General features: G+C 40.2%; 2 protein-coding genes across 4 annotated transcripts in view; one reads left to right on the top strand and one right to left on the bottom strand.

Annotated features, from left to right (window-relative positions):
• Positions 1-89: 89 nt before the first annotated feature.
• ccdc12 (coiled-coil domain containing 12) lies at positions 90-8,093 on the bottom strand. The gene is made up of 7 exons (XM_006801367.2): positions 7,955-8,093; positions 4,614-4,687; positions 1,445-1,524; positions 1,253-1,314; positions 1,137-1,171; positions 947-1,023; positions 90-417 (listed from the first exon to the last, which is right to left on the bottom strand). The coding sequence occupies exons 1-7, from the start codon at positions 8,036-8,038 to the stop codon at positions 338-340; spliced, it is 492 nt and encodes a 163-aa protein (XP_006801430.1). The 5' UTR covers positions 8,039-8,093; the 3' UTR covers positions 90-337.
• Positions 8,094-9,354: 1,261 nt separating this feature from the next.
• nbeal2 (neurobeachin-like 2) overlaps positions 9,355-16,369 on the top strand; it is a 31,870-nt gene continuing 24,855 nt past the window's right edge. For all 3 annotated transcript variants that reach the window (XM_035912312.2, XM_035912313.2, XM_006801366.3), the window contains exon 1: positions 9,355-9,900. In XM_035912312.2, coding sequence (XP_035768205.2) covers positions 9,826-9,900 — 75 coding nt within the window. In that variant the 5' untranslated portion in view covers positions 9,355-9,825. The remainder of the gene's footprint in view (positions 9,901-16,369) is intronic.

Below are 16,369 nucleotides of genomic sequence, written 5' to 3' on the forward strand. Positions count from 1 at the left end.
GCATTTTGTTTTTATGTTTATATTTACATTTGTCTGTTTTCCTCAGTTTTTTTTAAGGCAGCAAAAATTACAAATGAAATGGACAGCAATTTAAAAAACAATATTTTAATTTTACAAAATATTGGCCGTTACATTAATAATGCATCTCCAAAAAAACATATACAGAATGTACTACAAGGACAGAAGCTATGACTCGCCTGAAGACCTGACAGGAAACACTGCTTTACTCCCTGCACAATTAAATCATCCACCTCTGTATGCACAACCCAGATGTGACTGCTGCAGTAAATCTTGGGCATTTTCTGTTTAGTCTTTAGTTTTCTGTCACATCTTGGATTCAGTCTGAATCTCCCGCCTCTGCTCCGACGGCTCCAACGGCTCCGGCCAACTCCTCTTCATGACCTCGCAGACGATCGCCTGGAGAGACACACACACAAACACTCAATCTGACTCATTCATTGACCGCATCCTCTGATCATAAGCTTAAGGCAATGTTTTCCATCTTCCAGGTAAGATCTTATTCAGCCTTGTAGATCACAGGAGGATAATGATATTTAAAACTAACTTTTAAAGATGTATCTGATATTTTTGATGAAATAACATACAATACAAACCTGTCCCTAATACATATTAAAACAAAACCAGGCTTCCTGTACTTTAGATGCTTTTAAATAAAGGTCTTCAGTAATCAGTTACGCGCAATAAAAATATGGGAAATCTCCTACTCGACTTAAACCTGTGATGTATTCTCTCATTTTGCCTATTTTTAGAATCACTCATCAGTTATGATCACCTCTGATGTCATCAGACAGCTTCAAGCCTCCACAGAGTCTGTCAACCACAGAGCAATTAGCCTAATAAATTATGCCCAGCTCAGGCACCGTCATCTCTGTGGCTTCACGAAAATGTAGTGATAAAAGGCAGAAACATAACAGGAAATACTGACGGATGAGCTCAGCGATGGCTCTCTGTGTTCTCCTCTCCAACTTCTCCAGCTTCTTTGCCACATCGCGCTTTAGATCCCTAAATCCAGAATTACAATTTTTTAAAAAATCATTAACGAAATATCTTAAAATACACCAAGAGTTCATCATGCACCATACAGCTTGGAAAGCTATTTTGAAAACAGGTCTTACCAGTCTGGTTTTCTTGGGGCAAGGTTGGCTAAATCCTGAAGAAAGAAAAAAAACCTCAACATGGCAGATAAAAATGCTTCAGTGAAGAAAACTCACATTTACACAGGGGTACCCACCACTTCCTCAATGATGGGCTCTGGATTAGCTGCCTCTAACTGATCTTTTACTTTATCTTCCACTGCAAACAATAAATACTTATCATTATATAGCCAACAGGAGTCAAAACTACAATCAGTAAGGCAGCATTGACACCAAAAAGGGTTTTTTAAATGTTTTTTAAAGGTCGCCTATAACTGAAGATTTCTTACCTGATGCTGGTTTGGCTTTAGGCACCTGTCTTTCCTTTAGCTCTTCATCCTCTGGAGCGTAATTCCTCAATTTCAGTTCTCTGTGGAAAACAATTCCACTTAATGTGATACTACTATTAGAAGTCTGAATGCTCTTAAAATGCTTTTTTCATACCATTAACCCTCACTCTAGACCTCCAGGAGGTGGCAGTGTAGGCAAATATACTCCACCGGAGACTAAAGAGCATAAAAGACCATCTGCAATCCCTACACAGCTGCACATCTAATGTCTAAAGAAGGTTGGGTATAATGTCCCTCTTTATTCCCGTGAACACTTCTGATTAACATGTTCCACCTGCCGCCGGGCAGGAGAGCAGCAAACAGCTGAGGAATTCTTCCCTTGATGTTGAATTATACCGTCTTTCATCACAACTCCACATGGAGGAATTGTTGGCAAGCTTAGCTGACATCTCTGCAGATTAAACCGAGGGTCCAGAGGCAGAGGTAAACTACCGTCTGCCCAAGCACCGACCAAGAGAGTTATCAGCTGCTCTGAGCTTAACATGGATTTGTGATGAAGCTTGAGAGCGTACACTCTTGATGCATTCATCAGACTCCTGCTGCTGCCAAAAGACAGACCAATGCCTTGTATGGGTGTGGGCAAAAATGCTAGTCATGTTCTGTGGTTGGACGCCTAAGGTCCACTTTTAATTCACACATCTCTCTTTCTCTACCTCCAGCATATCAGACCTTGAAGGGGCTGTTTAAGGGGGCACTGTGCTGGTTTGTCCAGCTGATTATTAAAAGGGACTTTTTTTTAGCATTAAAACTGCAAACACAACAAATAGAAATAAGACATTCTGTTGCAGTTATCTGAAAGGAGCACAGCCTGCTGTTTAAATCGTTGCATCTTTGCAAAAGGCACCCAATGAGAAGAAAGTCAGCTCAAAGAGTGCACAAAAGTCTAGTATATGGTAAAAAACGACTATTTGAAATAGTTAATCATGCAAAGCTATTGTAGGAGCATCTACAACTAAAAATATGGACCTGGTAATGAGCTTAACATGTCATCTTTATTTAAAACATCGTTACTGCAGTAAAATTTATGTGATATGCAGAGGTATATTGATAAACTGCTTTAAAAGCAAGCAGAGCAGGTTTTCCTAGCAGCCACAATACACTTCAAAGGTTAGTAGAAGCAGTCATTTATCAGCCTTCATCACGTAAAACTGAAATAAATAGAAATGCTTTCAAAATAATAGCACAACATGTCTTCCTCAGGCATCCTGAAGCTTGGGTTGGAGCTCTTCTGTCACCCCTCATCTTCTGACAGCTTTCTACAATTAACAAGCTATTAAACAGGCACAAACGTAGCCCAAAACATGTTGCTACATGTAAGAAACATGAACACATTTAGCACAATCCTCAACTAAATTATGCATTATACTGTGTTTAAATAATTAACGTATATACGGGGCCAGAGGAAAGGGTGGATAAGTGTCACAACGTCAAGCACAAAGTAATTCTAATCTCTACTGTCTAAGAATGGAGCTAAAGCGGCACGCAAAGTTCCAAAAATACAAAAATAATTCCTGTAGGGAGCAACATCAAGGTAAGTGGGAAGAAAGGAAACATCAGCGTCATCATCTGAGGACCACGTCGTGGGGGTGCTGGAGCCTATCCTAGCCGTCACTGGGTGAGAGGTGGGATACACCTCGACAGGTCACCTGTCTATCAGAGGGATTTGTGCTATCTTTTTAAGAGCGTTTGTCACAGACAAACTGTGCTGCGACTCGAGGGAATTATAACCCACTAATCTATCAGGAATCCTCACCCCGCCTCCCTCCAACCCCACACCCCCTTTAGCAGAACAAAAAAACAGGACAAAGAGTTCATGTAAATTTTCGCCTTCAAAAGCTTTTTGTTCCTGACTGTCTCTTAGTTTTACACTTCCAAACCTTTTGACGGTGTTTACACATTTCCACTTCAAGCACACCGTAGAATCAAAGAGAACCTGTGATAAATTCAGAGCTCTGGTCGAAGTCTGGCTTTCTCAAAATGTTTAGAGTGAACTGTTTTTAAGGAGGAGGTGCAGCAGTGTGTTCAAATGTTTGCACTGATAAAGCTATCTGCTTCATCAAACCCCAGTAAAAATAACTCCAGGCTACCAGAATTCCTTTAATTTAAACGTGAAATTAAAACAAAAAACTAACATGTAACAACAATATTTCCAAGTTCAGATTTCTTAAAACTTGTTCGCCATTTCCAAGAACTCTAAATCTACTTACCTATCTTTAAAAAAAAAAAAAGAAAAGACAGGGAAACACCCTGACACATAACAAGATCTAACAGGAAAAGCTGCTTGGTTTGGTTGGTGCCTTTTGTGGAACAGGCTTGGAGGAATGCATGATATCACACAGGAAGGCTCTTTGCAATCTTAATGAATTCATTTTGACATTTGAAACTGGTGAAGCTCTCACAAATTAAAATTGGAATAACCTTGGGACAAACATTTTGATTGTTTTGTTCCCTCATACATTCGTTTAGTCATTTGATGCCCCATGAAATTTTAATACCAATCCCAAGATACATTACACTGGCACCCTGCTAAAGATGAGTCTCAAATTGAAACATAAAAAAAAGAAAAAGAAAAAAGCCTCCAGACTGCATTGAGCAATAATAAGCCTTCGTTGCAGACAAATGTCTAATTTAGGCTCTTAACCCTACAGCGAGTTTCTCATTCGCATGAAAGAGATCTGCCCTGTTGGACTGGAGGAAAAACAGAGGCACTCCCTTGGTGCCGTCAGTGCAGTCATTAAATATAAACAATGGAAAAAAGGTCCTGTAGGACAGGAAAGATGACTGCTCCTTCCTACAAACAAACGCACATAAGTTGAGTAAGCTGAAGGTTATTTGAGCAGCTACTAGCACAAGGCTGAGATCCAGCTAAGTGTAAATACTGCATTTCACAACTTACACCGAGACATGCATTGGTGTCTAGATAAAGGGCAGATAAATGCTCTGATGATGTACTTGTGAGTCAGTTTCAGTTCCGTTTGCACAGCTTAAAAAGCCTCAGCTAAAGGGGCGAGTAACAGCAATGAGTGGAGACGCAGTGACAAGCTTTTATGACGAATATTTAAAAGATAACAGGCGTTTTTGTTTTCTGTGGGAGGTGCAGCGAACCAACCTGTGTTTCTCTTGAGTGGCCTCTTCTAATGTGGCTTTTTTGCTCTCTGGCTCCCCATCGTCCTGCTCTCGCCCCTGTAAGGACATCAAAGTTATTAACATTACCGGTATTAATTGTTCATTATTCTTACAGTACAAACTAGAAAAAAAAAACACTAAAAAATTATTGTAATCTGCCCTGAAGAATCATTTTGTAACATATGATAAGAAAATGAAGATCATTTTGTCTTTTATATTATTTACATAAACGAAATGTGTTGGCAGTGGCTGGTGAAAGTGAAGGTATGTATGTGGTCATTTTAGCTCCAGCACCATAGAAAAACATGGTGCTGTTTGCATAGAAAAACAAACTAATATCTGCTTGTTGTCACTCATCATTTGAGAGTCAAATAATGAATTTACATTTTAAGCTGCATTATTTCTTGACACTGAGCTATTCAGGAGAAGTAGTTCATAAACCCTGAGAACTCCATCCATTCTCTTATGCTTATCCTTATCAGGGTTGCGCGGGAGGGCGGTTGGTTGCTGGAGCCTATCCCAACTACAATATGGCAAGAGGCAGGGTACACCCTGGACAGGTCGCCAGTCTGTCGCAGGGCTAACACATAGAGAAAGACAAACATTCGCACTTACATTTACACCTATGTGTAATTTAAAATCAGCCCCACTAATCCAACTCTGATTACTCATCCTGATCATTTAAAGCTTTGTTTCTAGTCATGATGCATCTGAGATGGTGTCCCACACTAAACCTTTTATTTGTAAACAACAGTGTAAGTGAAGAATGAAACAGGCTTGCAGAAATTCCGAAAGCACAATATTGAGCCCATGTCACATCTTGTAACAAAGGATATCAAACCACTCCCAGCTTACATTTTCCTGAAGAGACTTCCTGACCACCTGCTAGAACAATTCAGGGTACTGGCTCATTCTTGAAGTGCAGCACAAACGGAAAACAACGACACACTGCAGGAATGTCAATGATCATTTATCGGCTGTTGCTAGCAAAACCAGATAACGTTTGCTTAGTGAAAGTTGTGATCCAGCTTCCAAAACAGTAGCTTTCGCATTGAATGGGCCTTCCTGTTGCAAAATGAATTCATAACTAGAATTGAAACTCTGCCATAGTGGCGGGCAATGATTGTGTAACCTTTAAATTGTTCAACACAGACTGCAGCCCTGTGGAGGAGTGACAGAAAATCTGGTGCAACATCCCCGTCCTGTAGTCCAAGAGCCGAGGTGTGCTGAAGCAAATGCAGCGTCAGTTCTGATTGTACATGATGAAGAACTCATTCTCAAACACATCTAACACACTGCTTAAATTTACTACACAACTGACTGCTTTGATTTATTCTCGGCATATTTAATAAAACTGAGGTACCTGCATACTTTACTCAAAATCCTCCAAATAACAGGGAGTCCGAATTTACCCTACCGTATTTTTTTAACCAAGGTTTCTCCAACTTTCACCATAAATAATGGATTTTTTTAACTAGCAAGTTTATTTTTTGTTCCATTTACACTGCATCAGTATTGGTAAATGAGAAACAAACAATATCTGAAAACTATTTATTTATTTATTTATATGTAGACTATAGTGGCAATCATCATTGTTTTCTTCTTCCTCAGGGTGCTCAACACAAACATACACTAACACTCACCTGATTCACTGATACACTCTACATGTATATACCATTAATTCCGCACTAAAGCTGCTACAGTATTTTTAGTAAATGTATTTTCTTTATTTATATAGTTTATCTTATTTTTATCCAAATGCTACTTATCTGCAACTTTACATTTCTATGCACTATTCTGAGGGAGCTCTGAGCCTAAGAATTTCATTGCCGGTGGTAATGTGGCATTGTTACCTGTATATGACAAATAATCAGAATCAGAATCAGAATGCTTTATTAATCCCGAAGGAAATTAGGGTTACAGCAGGCAGCACGCTAATGGCGCATGCGCACTTACAAAGGAACCTTCTGACCAAACCTGAACTTTGGCTCGATACTGTGGTATCTGACTTCCCAGCCCATTGTTTCTTCAGTGGTGCTAGTTTCAGTCATTATGCAAATGTACTGTTTATAAGATTGGGAAAACCTGCAGTCATCTGAGACTGAAGAAGTCACTTGGATGAGTGATGAAACGTCCAGATGAACAGAATTAACTTTTGGTGATACTGTGGGACTCATTTCAATTTCTTTATTTACATGAGTGTTTGAGGTTGAAGTTTGTGATGAAGAATATTTATCCATTTATGCTTAATTTCTTTTATTTTATGTATAGTTAAGAAAGATTAGAATGAACGAGCTGTGGGCAACGTTTTTCAGAAGTAAATACCCACCCACCCAAGTTTTGAGCCACCCTCATGTCTTCATATGTTAATAGGAAAATAAGAAAGCACAGTTTGCACAATTCTAACAGTCTTGAAAGTCAATATTTGGTATGACCCCTTTTATTCAACACAGCCTGAGCTCTCTTCGGAAAGCATTCTTGTCATTTCTTTAAGTAGTCTTCAGAAATAGTTCTCCAGGCTTTTTGGAGGACATTTAAAGCTCTGCCTTTTTTTCTGGTTTCTGTCGAGACGATCCCACACTCCTCATGTTGAGATCTGGTCTGACTGACAGTGCTTCATTGTGTGTTTTTCCATCCAGTGATATTTTTAATGCACTGGCAGCTTTTTGAGATCACTGTAGTGCTGAAAAGCAAACCTGTTCCCAATGAGACACTTTCCATGTGATTTTGCATTGGGGAACAAAATGCTACCTTTCCTTTTTCATAACTCCATCAACTTTGACAAGATCCCTAAAACCACTGGCTGAGCTGCAGCGCCAAACCATGACACGGCTTCCACCGTGGAAGCAAAAAGGAGAAATGATGGCCCAAGACTCTTGCACAGTATTGTAAACTGGGTCGTAAATGATCTATAGTCAAACTGACTGTAGTTAATGTACAGCATCTGATGTAGTATCACTGTAACTGCCTTTGAGAAGCGGTTTTAATTTAACTGTCGACGCTAGCAGTGACCTAACATGAAAATAAAACACAACGATAATGTCACGGTGCAAGAACAATCACATGAGATTAGAATAAATGCAAAACATACCAGTAAAATAACAATTAATTACTAAAACTGTTTACATTTAAACGAATTTATCGAAACTTTGACAGCTCACTAACAAAGCTACGGGCTAAAAATAAGGCTGATTTTACACACGAGTATGCTAATGTTAGCTAAAAGCTAAGTCTGCTAACGGCACCTCAGTGTCAAAATGACGGGGTTTCTGTGGCCTGTGCTACACTTTGCAACATACCGCCAACGCCATAAAAGAAACTTACATGAAGCTGTTTCTCTCTTAGCGCCTTTAGCCTCTCCTTCCTTTTTAGAGCCTGTTCCTGAAGCGACCCAACACTCTGCTCCATGTTTTTAGCCACACGCCGCTCGATTCTCTCTGAAATCTACTCATTGTCCTGATCGGACAAAAGAAGTCCATAGAGCACATCGATTGCGATGCCTTTTGCCTCATCATGTGATTTTGTTATTTATTGTGTTCATATTTTTAAATTCACAATCATCCGTAAGTTTGACTTGAAACCTGACGGAGAATTATTTAAAAACCAAACTCTTGCTTACAATAATGCGACCCCAAATAAATAATTAAAACATACTTTATAAATAAGATGTATGGGGTCAATGTTAGTTGTATCATCAAATACCTTAACTAATGTAACTTTCAGCAGCTTACAAGCTATCTTTGAATGGCTTATTTCAGTCTATTTTAACGATATTGACAAACCTATATTTATATATTAAACGTAAAACACGGACTTGTACACAGACCTGCCTGCTGATGGTCCCAGTGACAGGTCCTGGTTAGGAATGTAGGCCATTGCCATGGTAATACAGCTGCCTCGAGCTTCACCCTGTCTATCCTCCTGATCGAGAGTGTGTATAACAATACAAACCTGCTGCTGTTAATGAAATTACCAAGGTGGTGATCATAAAACTAGTAGGGATACGATTTATAAATCAATAAATTGACCATGTGCAATAAACCATGTTATTGCTCAGTCAGGGGACAAACATACTTCTGACATGCATTCAGCATAGAGCGGAGAGGAAACATTGTCATTTACGGTAATTCCGTAAAGTAATATTTTACAAAATAAAACATTCCAGTGTGTATTCATTTTTTGTTCAAGATAAAGCCGTGTTTTTTTCAGTATACCCCTCATACTTGCAGGAGTAAATGTTTTGAATCTTTCACCTACGTATTATTTCAGTTTTTAAGGACTAACGCAGCCACAGTGTCTCTTTATCTGATCACAATAAGGAATATAGTAAGGACCCACTGTGAGCAGCTGTCATCGGAACTGAAAGTTGCTCGCCTTAAAAACTGACAGTTTCACCCCTACACCCGTAACTACACAACGCAGGCTTTTATTCAATAATCGCGTGAGAGTTTGAGCACTCAGTCTTCTTTGCACAATTTTTTTAATGGTTATTTATTTTATTTGTACGGAAACGTTTAAATGATAAAAACTTTGGGGGCAGCTGCATTCATTGCTCCCGGGTGACAGTCAGTTAGTGAGATCAGCCCTCGAGCAGGCAGTGTTTATATGTGTGTGTGCCTTTAAGAATATCAGCCTACCTGTGAGCATGATCTAGAGAACTCTTCACCGCATTTCTTGTCTTTTTTTTTTTTTTTACAGGGTTACACACTAGTTGGTGATAATTTTCTCCTGATTGTCACACAGCGTTTAGGATCGTGCACCGCTCCAGACCGAGTCCGCAGGGGCAGCGCATTAATTTGTTGGTCTTGAGCGGATGGCATCTGTCGCTTCCGTGGGAACTCTCTCCAACAGGAATCATACGGCAGCGAGCTCGCTCTAAATGCGGACATGGGTGTTTCTCCAGACATGCATTTCCACGCATTTGTGTTCCTGGTTGCACAGTTTGGGCAGTGACCGCACCGCGGCCACATCCACACCGTCATGTTTTGCTTTTTCACGTCACTCTGACAACTTTGTGTGTCGAGACTGGAGAGCACTTTTTTTTTTTTTTTTGGGATTACTGTGCCCGAATTTGCAGGAATGGTTCACCCAGGAGCGTGCTGCGTCCTCCTGCCTGTAGGAAGCAACTTCAGACAGCCGTGGCTTTGACCATCTTTGCCAGTTTCATGATCTTTTAAAAGAAAATAAAGGAAATCATGAGCAACCACAAGGGCGGCGGAATGGCATCGAAAGAAAAGCTGTATGAGCTGTGGATGTTATATTACACTAAGGTGAGTGCAAGTGCGGAAGAGCTGACCGTGACACCTGTTGTTGCCACAGGTCCCTTGCCTGAACTTTATTGTGACCCCTAAATACATGGTCACACTCTGCGTGATTCACGGTGTGTGTACAGGGTCGCTCTTTGAAAAATCGAGGTTTTATTGAGGAACTCGCGTATTTTTTTCTCCTGCTTTTACAGTGACGCTCTGTTAATAGCCGAAGCTGCCTTGTGCACACTATAAAATAATATCATGTCACATTGATGCGCCTCTAAGCTGTCCCCAATTCGAAAGCAACGCGTAAAAAATGGCATTTGAAGCTGATTAACCACTTGTTCGAGTATCCGTTGTTATACCTGTGATGCAGGTGTTACTCGGACTACTTCCTCTTCCTGTTTCTGCTGCTTGCCTGTCTCCCCTACTGAAAGCATGCGCCTTTTAAACTGTTGGAAGACCCTACTGTCATGTATTACTTGAAGCATATGCTTAGGTTTTGCACGCAGCAGCACTGTTACGCAGTAGCCAATTGCTTTCCTCTCTCCGATGTTGAATTGACTGTCAAATTTGTTTGTGTGGGAGTTTGGTCTCAGATGTTGTCCCCTGTGGGCGTGAGTGCAGCTCAGGTTTCTGGATGTTTATTAAGGTGTAATATATTGCTAATATGGATGAAAAGAAATTAACTGGAGTAAAATATTGCAAATGCTTTCATATCATGTTCCTACTTGAAGAAAGAAGACAGTTTGGTTGGGTATTATTATTATTTAATGAGTTTGCAATCTGCTTCCATGCCTGAGGACACAAAAAAGAAAAAGAAAAAAGAAGAAGAGGAGCGTTTTTTTTTTTTCAAGTTTGTACGCGCTGTATCTCATCATCACAGCAGATCTAAAGGGCTAGTCTCTTGACAGTGATAAAGCCTTCTCAAAGAGTGGCTCATGTTTCATTATGTATCTCACTGAATGTTGTTTTAATGAAGGGCTTAATCCCAATCTTGGAAAGCAGCCAACGACTTTCTAGAAGAGTGAAGTCAAAGGTGGACAAACTGCAAACAAACCCTAATAAATGCATCACCGATGAAGGTCAACAGTGCATCACCTTTTGCAGCATTTACTGTCAAAGTGGTGATTGTGGTCGCTCTGGGCAGATCCCAGAGGAAGTGTGTCTAATCCACTCCTCTGTGCTCCTCCTGCTGCTGCATGTAACTGCAAAGTTACTGAACTTTTCTGGTTATGCAACAAATAAAACAAGTAGTAGGTGCTGTCACAATCCATTGCTAGAACAAATCATTGGGGGGGGGGGGGTGTGTCTGTGAGGTAGGGAGGGGTTGCCCTGAATCTGGCTCCGTCAGCTGTCTCACATCTCTATGTGCAAGATCACTTCCTTATTAAGCTGCCTCTTGGCTCCGTGTCACTTTCCTTCAGTTGCCCTGAAGCCTAAAAGGACCAGAAGTTTCCTCCTTTGACTTTAAGAGTGGCACATGTTTTCGCAGCATTCTTGAAAGTGTACTTTTCACGTGTGTAAACGACATACCCCGTTGCTCGAGCGGGATTTGATTTGAGCTTAAATGTCACCGCCTTATGTGACTCAGAGGAGCACAGCAGGCCGTGGAAAGGCAGGAGAACCACTACAGAGAACAATCACTGGCCTCTCCTACAAACACCACCATGTCATTGTATTCAGTGTTTTTGTTACCCGCCTGTTAGTCAGGTAGACACAGACAATATCATCTTTTAGCACACAGCCCATCTCTGACTCACAGACCTTGTTTGTAATTTGTCACACTAAAGAACGTATTGACTGCTGTAAATCAGTCAGATGGACAAGAAACCTGAGCTTTATTCAACAGGGGGTTTTGTCAAAGCTGTAAATAAGCCCTCGGCTGCTTTATGCCCTGTAACACGTCTCATTTTAAGTCCGAAAGCGCCTTACGTGTCCCTGTTTGTGACACTGACAGATTTGTTATATTGGTTTAGAAATGTTGTGCATTTATCACCTCCTTTGTGCACCCTGACAAAACCAAAACTGGTGTACTCAAATTTTCAGTGACCTTATATTGTCCCGTGGAAGTTGTTAAGTATGTCACAGCGACTTCATACATCATAACAATCTATTTCAGCATGTTTGAGTAAATGTGGTATCTCCAGCCTTTAATCTGTATTAGAAAGCACATCTTGTCATTGATAAAGGAGGTCCGCCTCCTCTGACTGTGCAAAAAAAATCACATTTCTTGCCAGACCTTTAGATCAGGAGCTAATGTAAATGTGTAATAGACATTGTGATTGAGTAGCGTATTGCGCTAAAGCCGGTGAAAAATGGTAAAAGTTCTGTGCAAGTGACTCCAAAAATCACAGGCAGACGATGATTTATAGGCTGATTATTTTCTCGATGCCAGCTTCCTATTATTCTGCCACATACTGTAGATCAGTAAATACCTGCACAGGCAATTTAAATCTAGACTATTTACTCACAGACAAGTTCTTGGTTTTCAGGGCTTGCTGATGTAATTTTGTCAGGAAATGTGCTGAACAAAGTTATAGTTAGGGCACTTTAAGATTTTGTGCAAGAGACAGGACGTGTTTGTGTCTTCAGTTTTGTGAGGCCAGCCTTTCCAGCACTATTTCATTGCTTCATATCTCACATCTAAGAATATTTGAAGGCCATTATAAAATCCTCACGACTTGCGGGTATGGAGGTACGCAGAAGAGTCTGATCTAATCGCTCTGGTGCATAACTTGTCAGATCTTGTCTGGAAAAAATGCAAAAAGGTATTTTTCTTGGGCATGTTTGAGCTTTTCACCAAGTCAGGATGTAGTAATAACCAGTACTTTATCAGTTTTGTTGGTTTGATACAGATATATCTGTATCAATGTAATTGTTTGATTTATTGATCAATCAACTGGTGATAATAGTAAAAAGTTACATTTGTATCTTCTTGTTTTCTATTTTGTCCAATTAAAACCAAGGACAATCACTTAAGAATAAATAGGCAGCGAGTAGTTTCACCAGAGTTAATAACATTGTTGTACTTACTCTTATTGTTTGAGTTCTCCTTAAATATTGAATCTTTAATTGACCTGTTGACCTGGTAAAAGTCAGGATAGTTCAATGAGTCATATTATCTTAAATAGCTGGTAAATATGCTTTCATGTTGTTACAAATGCATCAACAAGCACCACTAGGTACAAATGAAGTGATCAGTTGATGAGATGGCTGACATTAAAAAAAAAAGAATCAACAACTGCTTTAATAAGTGTTCAAATTAATATCCTGGTAAAAAAAAAAAAAAACTTCCAGCTTTCACGTGTGAGAATTCTTTGTTTCCCCGTCATATTTGAAAGTACTACATAAAAAAAAATCTGAGGATAGTAAACCATAAAAAGGTGGATTTTCAGTCTGTTTAGATAAGATGATCAATAAATCTTCAAAAATAAAGAAATAAAAAAGACTGATAGTTCCAACCTTTCAGGCTGCTCTAAGGCAGGAGTAAGCCTCCAATCACAGATGCCATTTTTCTGCCAAAAAGAGAAGCATCATTTTCAGCCAGTAAAGATGTGAGAGTAAGATATTAGTCTGGAAGAGAAATGGTGTGTTATTATTCTGTGGTCCATAGCTTGAGGACCTAATTAAAGCCTTGAGACGCAGCGCTGGGCCACAGCGTTAACCCAGCTGCCACCCATCAACAGCTGTGAAACCACCTCCTCAGATTTCTATGAAAAGAACAAATCACACATCCTTGCTTTTGTCCCTACACAGTCAGTCGTGCTACTGTGTGTTTGTCCCAGTTACTAGTGCTTTGATGCATGTCAGCAAACTGTTCTCAGAGATACATCCATCCCTGCAGCTGACGATATATAGCCCTGTTAGCCCTGTGATTGAATCCCCTTGTGTGCCTGGGCTCCCCTGTTTACCGACCGAACGGCTAACCAGGAAAATCAAAGTTCTCTTTGCTTTCCCTTGTGCAGGAAGCTGGAGCGAAGCTGAATGCCAAGCAGCACTGAGCGGCACAGCTGCTTGGCCATGTGCAGAGAAAACAGAGATAAATGACATGCTTTATAGAGGCCGATAGCTCGTGGTTGGTTTGTGACATTTGTTCTAATTGTGGTTTTAATTAGCTTTTCTAATTGTAAATGTGTCTTTGAACTAGTTGCTGTGGCAGCTTGTTGATTTAGCTGCGAGCAAATGATTCGGATTTGTTTAGAGGGGCTGATCAGTAGTAAGTCGATATGGGAAGATTTTAGGAGTCGTTAAAGGTGGAGACATAAAGCAGCGCTGTACCAGAAGTCTAAGCCAGTTCTGTTTTATTAAAAAAACACGTTTTTTGGCGGGTTTTTATAAACAAGAACTGATTCAAACACCTGGTGTATCTGTGATCTCTGTCTCTCCCTGTTTTTTAATCATACACTAAAATCTACCTGTTGCAGAGCCAACCAATGTACCTGAACTGAATGCCACAGCCTCTTTAGTCAACAAGAAAGCATTCTTTCAAATTACAACTTGAAAACAAAGCTTGCTGCATGTAGTCATTTAGGCTGTCATTGCAGTTAAGCCTACACTTTATGAAGCATATTAGTGTGCATACTTGTGAATTCTATTCAATAATGAAAAATAAAAACCAGCTTTTAGATTCTTATCTTCGCCCCTCAAGTTTAAAATACCTAATTGTTCAGATGACAGAGCCACACAACAATAGGTTGTTTGTCATTTCCTGTTTTCGTTGAGCACACGCAGAGATTTTAAAATGCAGTTTGTGTATCAACTTTAAAATCAGATGGGGGTTTTTCTGCATGTAAAGTTTAACCGCTTGAAGGCATCTAAAGTCAATTTCTCCAATTTCAAATGCAGTTTTTGTGACTTTATAGCATCCACCTACTGTTTCAGCTGAATCTGCTCACAGTCTTCTGGTCCCTGTGCATAAGCACAGCCAGACACACTTTACAAAAACAAACGCTAAATTTCAAAGTTTCTCCTGCAACATCCTTTTTTCTTTTTTTTTTTTTTGGCTAAATATAGGAATCATAAATGTAGTCCCGGTGCTTTATTGTTACTGAGGGATGTTTTTATAGAGGCCTCTCATCTATCTACACACAAGTTGCACTACAACCAAAAGAGGAAGGGGTTTGACGAGGAGGCGAGGATGAAGGAAATAAGCTTCAGTTAAAGTGACATGTAATTTCCTGGTTGCTCGCTTTACGCTTGAAGACAAAAAACGAGCGAGTCAGACGCTGCTGGTGGTCAGGAGTGATGTGCAGCTGAGTCGCTGACTTTTGTCTACGCCGACGGTTCATCTGAGACTGGGTTCGCAAGAACCCGGCACCCTGCTCAGCCGCATACAATGAGAGATGGACAGGCGCATAAGTCAATGCCAGTTGGTAATGTACATTTCACATTAATGCAGCATTAGGAAAGGCATAGTTGCACAAAGGGTTCACATTATTAGATTTCTGCTACTCTTACTCAGGCAACTTAAAAATGCAGGTCTAACAGAACATGAAAGCATACATGTTGGAGAACTGTGCTGAACTGTAAGATTTTAATCACGCTGCTGCTTTCCCACACGAGCTGCAGCAAACGCTGCTCACTCGAGCCATTTCCCTGCTGGTTCAGGGGGAAGTACCTGATGAATTGTTATACCATGTGCTGTTTTTTATGTTATTTGTGTACAGTGAGTCAGGCGGTCTGAGACAGCTCATGTCTTCCTTCTAAATCGGAAAAGATGCAGCGACTGCGCTTGCTTGCTTGCTCGGTTATCAGGACGCTCAGGTTGTTTTGCCACATGAACATCAGAGAACATTTCTGCACATTTCTCAGTTTTTTGAGTTTTTTCAGATTGAGTTTTGAAACTTTGCATTCTCAAAAGTAGGGCTACTTGTCTGAACTATCGAGGCTCATTAATAATGAGCCAGCTTTATATCAAAATCAAAGCATTGCTCATAAAAGAAAAACAGTTTAAAGTTGACCTGTTTCGCTCGTGACCTGCGTGTCATTTGTGTGTAACGAGATCAAGAGACTGTTGTGTGGAGGGAAGACTGACAGGATATGTTGCAGTGCAGAGACTGATGGTAGCTGTGATAGCAACTGTTGTATATAAACATCCTTGTACAAATGAAGTTGTCTTACATGACATTATAGAGGGCCAGTAATAAGAACATCTTGTCCGAGACGAGGATGTGCTCACGGTGAACAGAGGGCCGCTGTTGACGTTATGGGTGGAATTATGATTTGAAAGAAAGGAACATGTTGTTTTTGTTTCTTTCAACCTCCCCCGTGATGAAAAAGGAAAGAAATAGCTCATGTGTTCCTCTCTGTGAGAGTTGCATCTCTTTGCAACATCCTGTTACAAAAACCGGTCATAGCATTTTCTGTAGCCACCGTGTGTCAGAGTTTAGCGCTAAACCTTTCTGTTTGATACTACTTGGTCCAACTGACCACAAAGAGCTTGCTTTTATAGGTGGGCATTTTTCATGCCCTGTATTGTTTACTAACA

The sequence above is a fragment of the Neolamprologus brichardi genome, chromosome 11, assembly GCF_056152115.1.
Source record: "Neolamprologus brichardi isolate AB-2024 chromosome 11, ASM5615211v1, whole genome shotgun sequence".
NCBI lineage: Eukaryota > Metazoa > Chordata > Actinopteri > Cichliformes > Cichlidae > Neolamprologus > Neolamprologus brichardi.

Excerpts from the sequence above, each read along its gene's own strand:
- ccdc12 (XM_006801367.2), bottom strand. The coding sequence starts at position 8,038 with ATGGAGCAGAGTGTTGGGTCGCTTCAGGAACAGGCTCTAAAAAGGAAG. Across the intron at positions 4,688-7,954 it reads TAAGAGAGAAACAGCTTCAT|GGGCGAGAGCAGGACGATGG; the intron begins GTAAGTTTCTTT and ends ATGTCCTTACAG. Across the intron at positions 1,172-1,252 it reads AGCCCATCATTGAGGAAGTG|GATTTAGCCAACCTTGCCCC; the intron begins GTGGGTACCCCT and ends TTCTTTCTTCAG.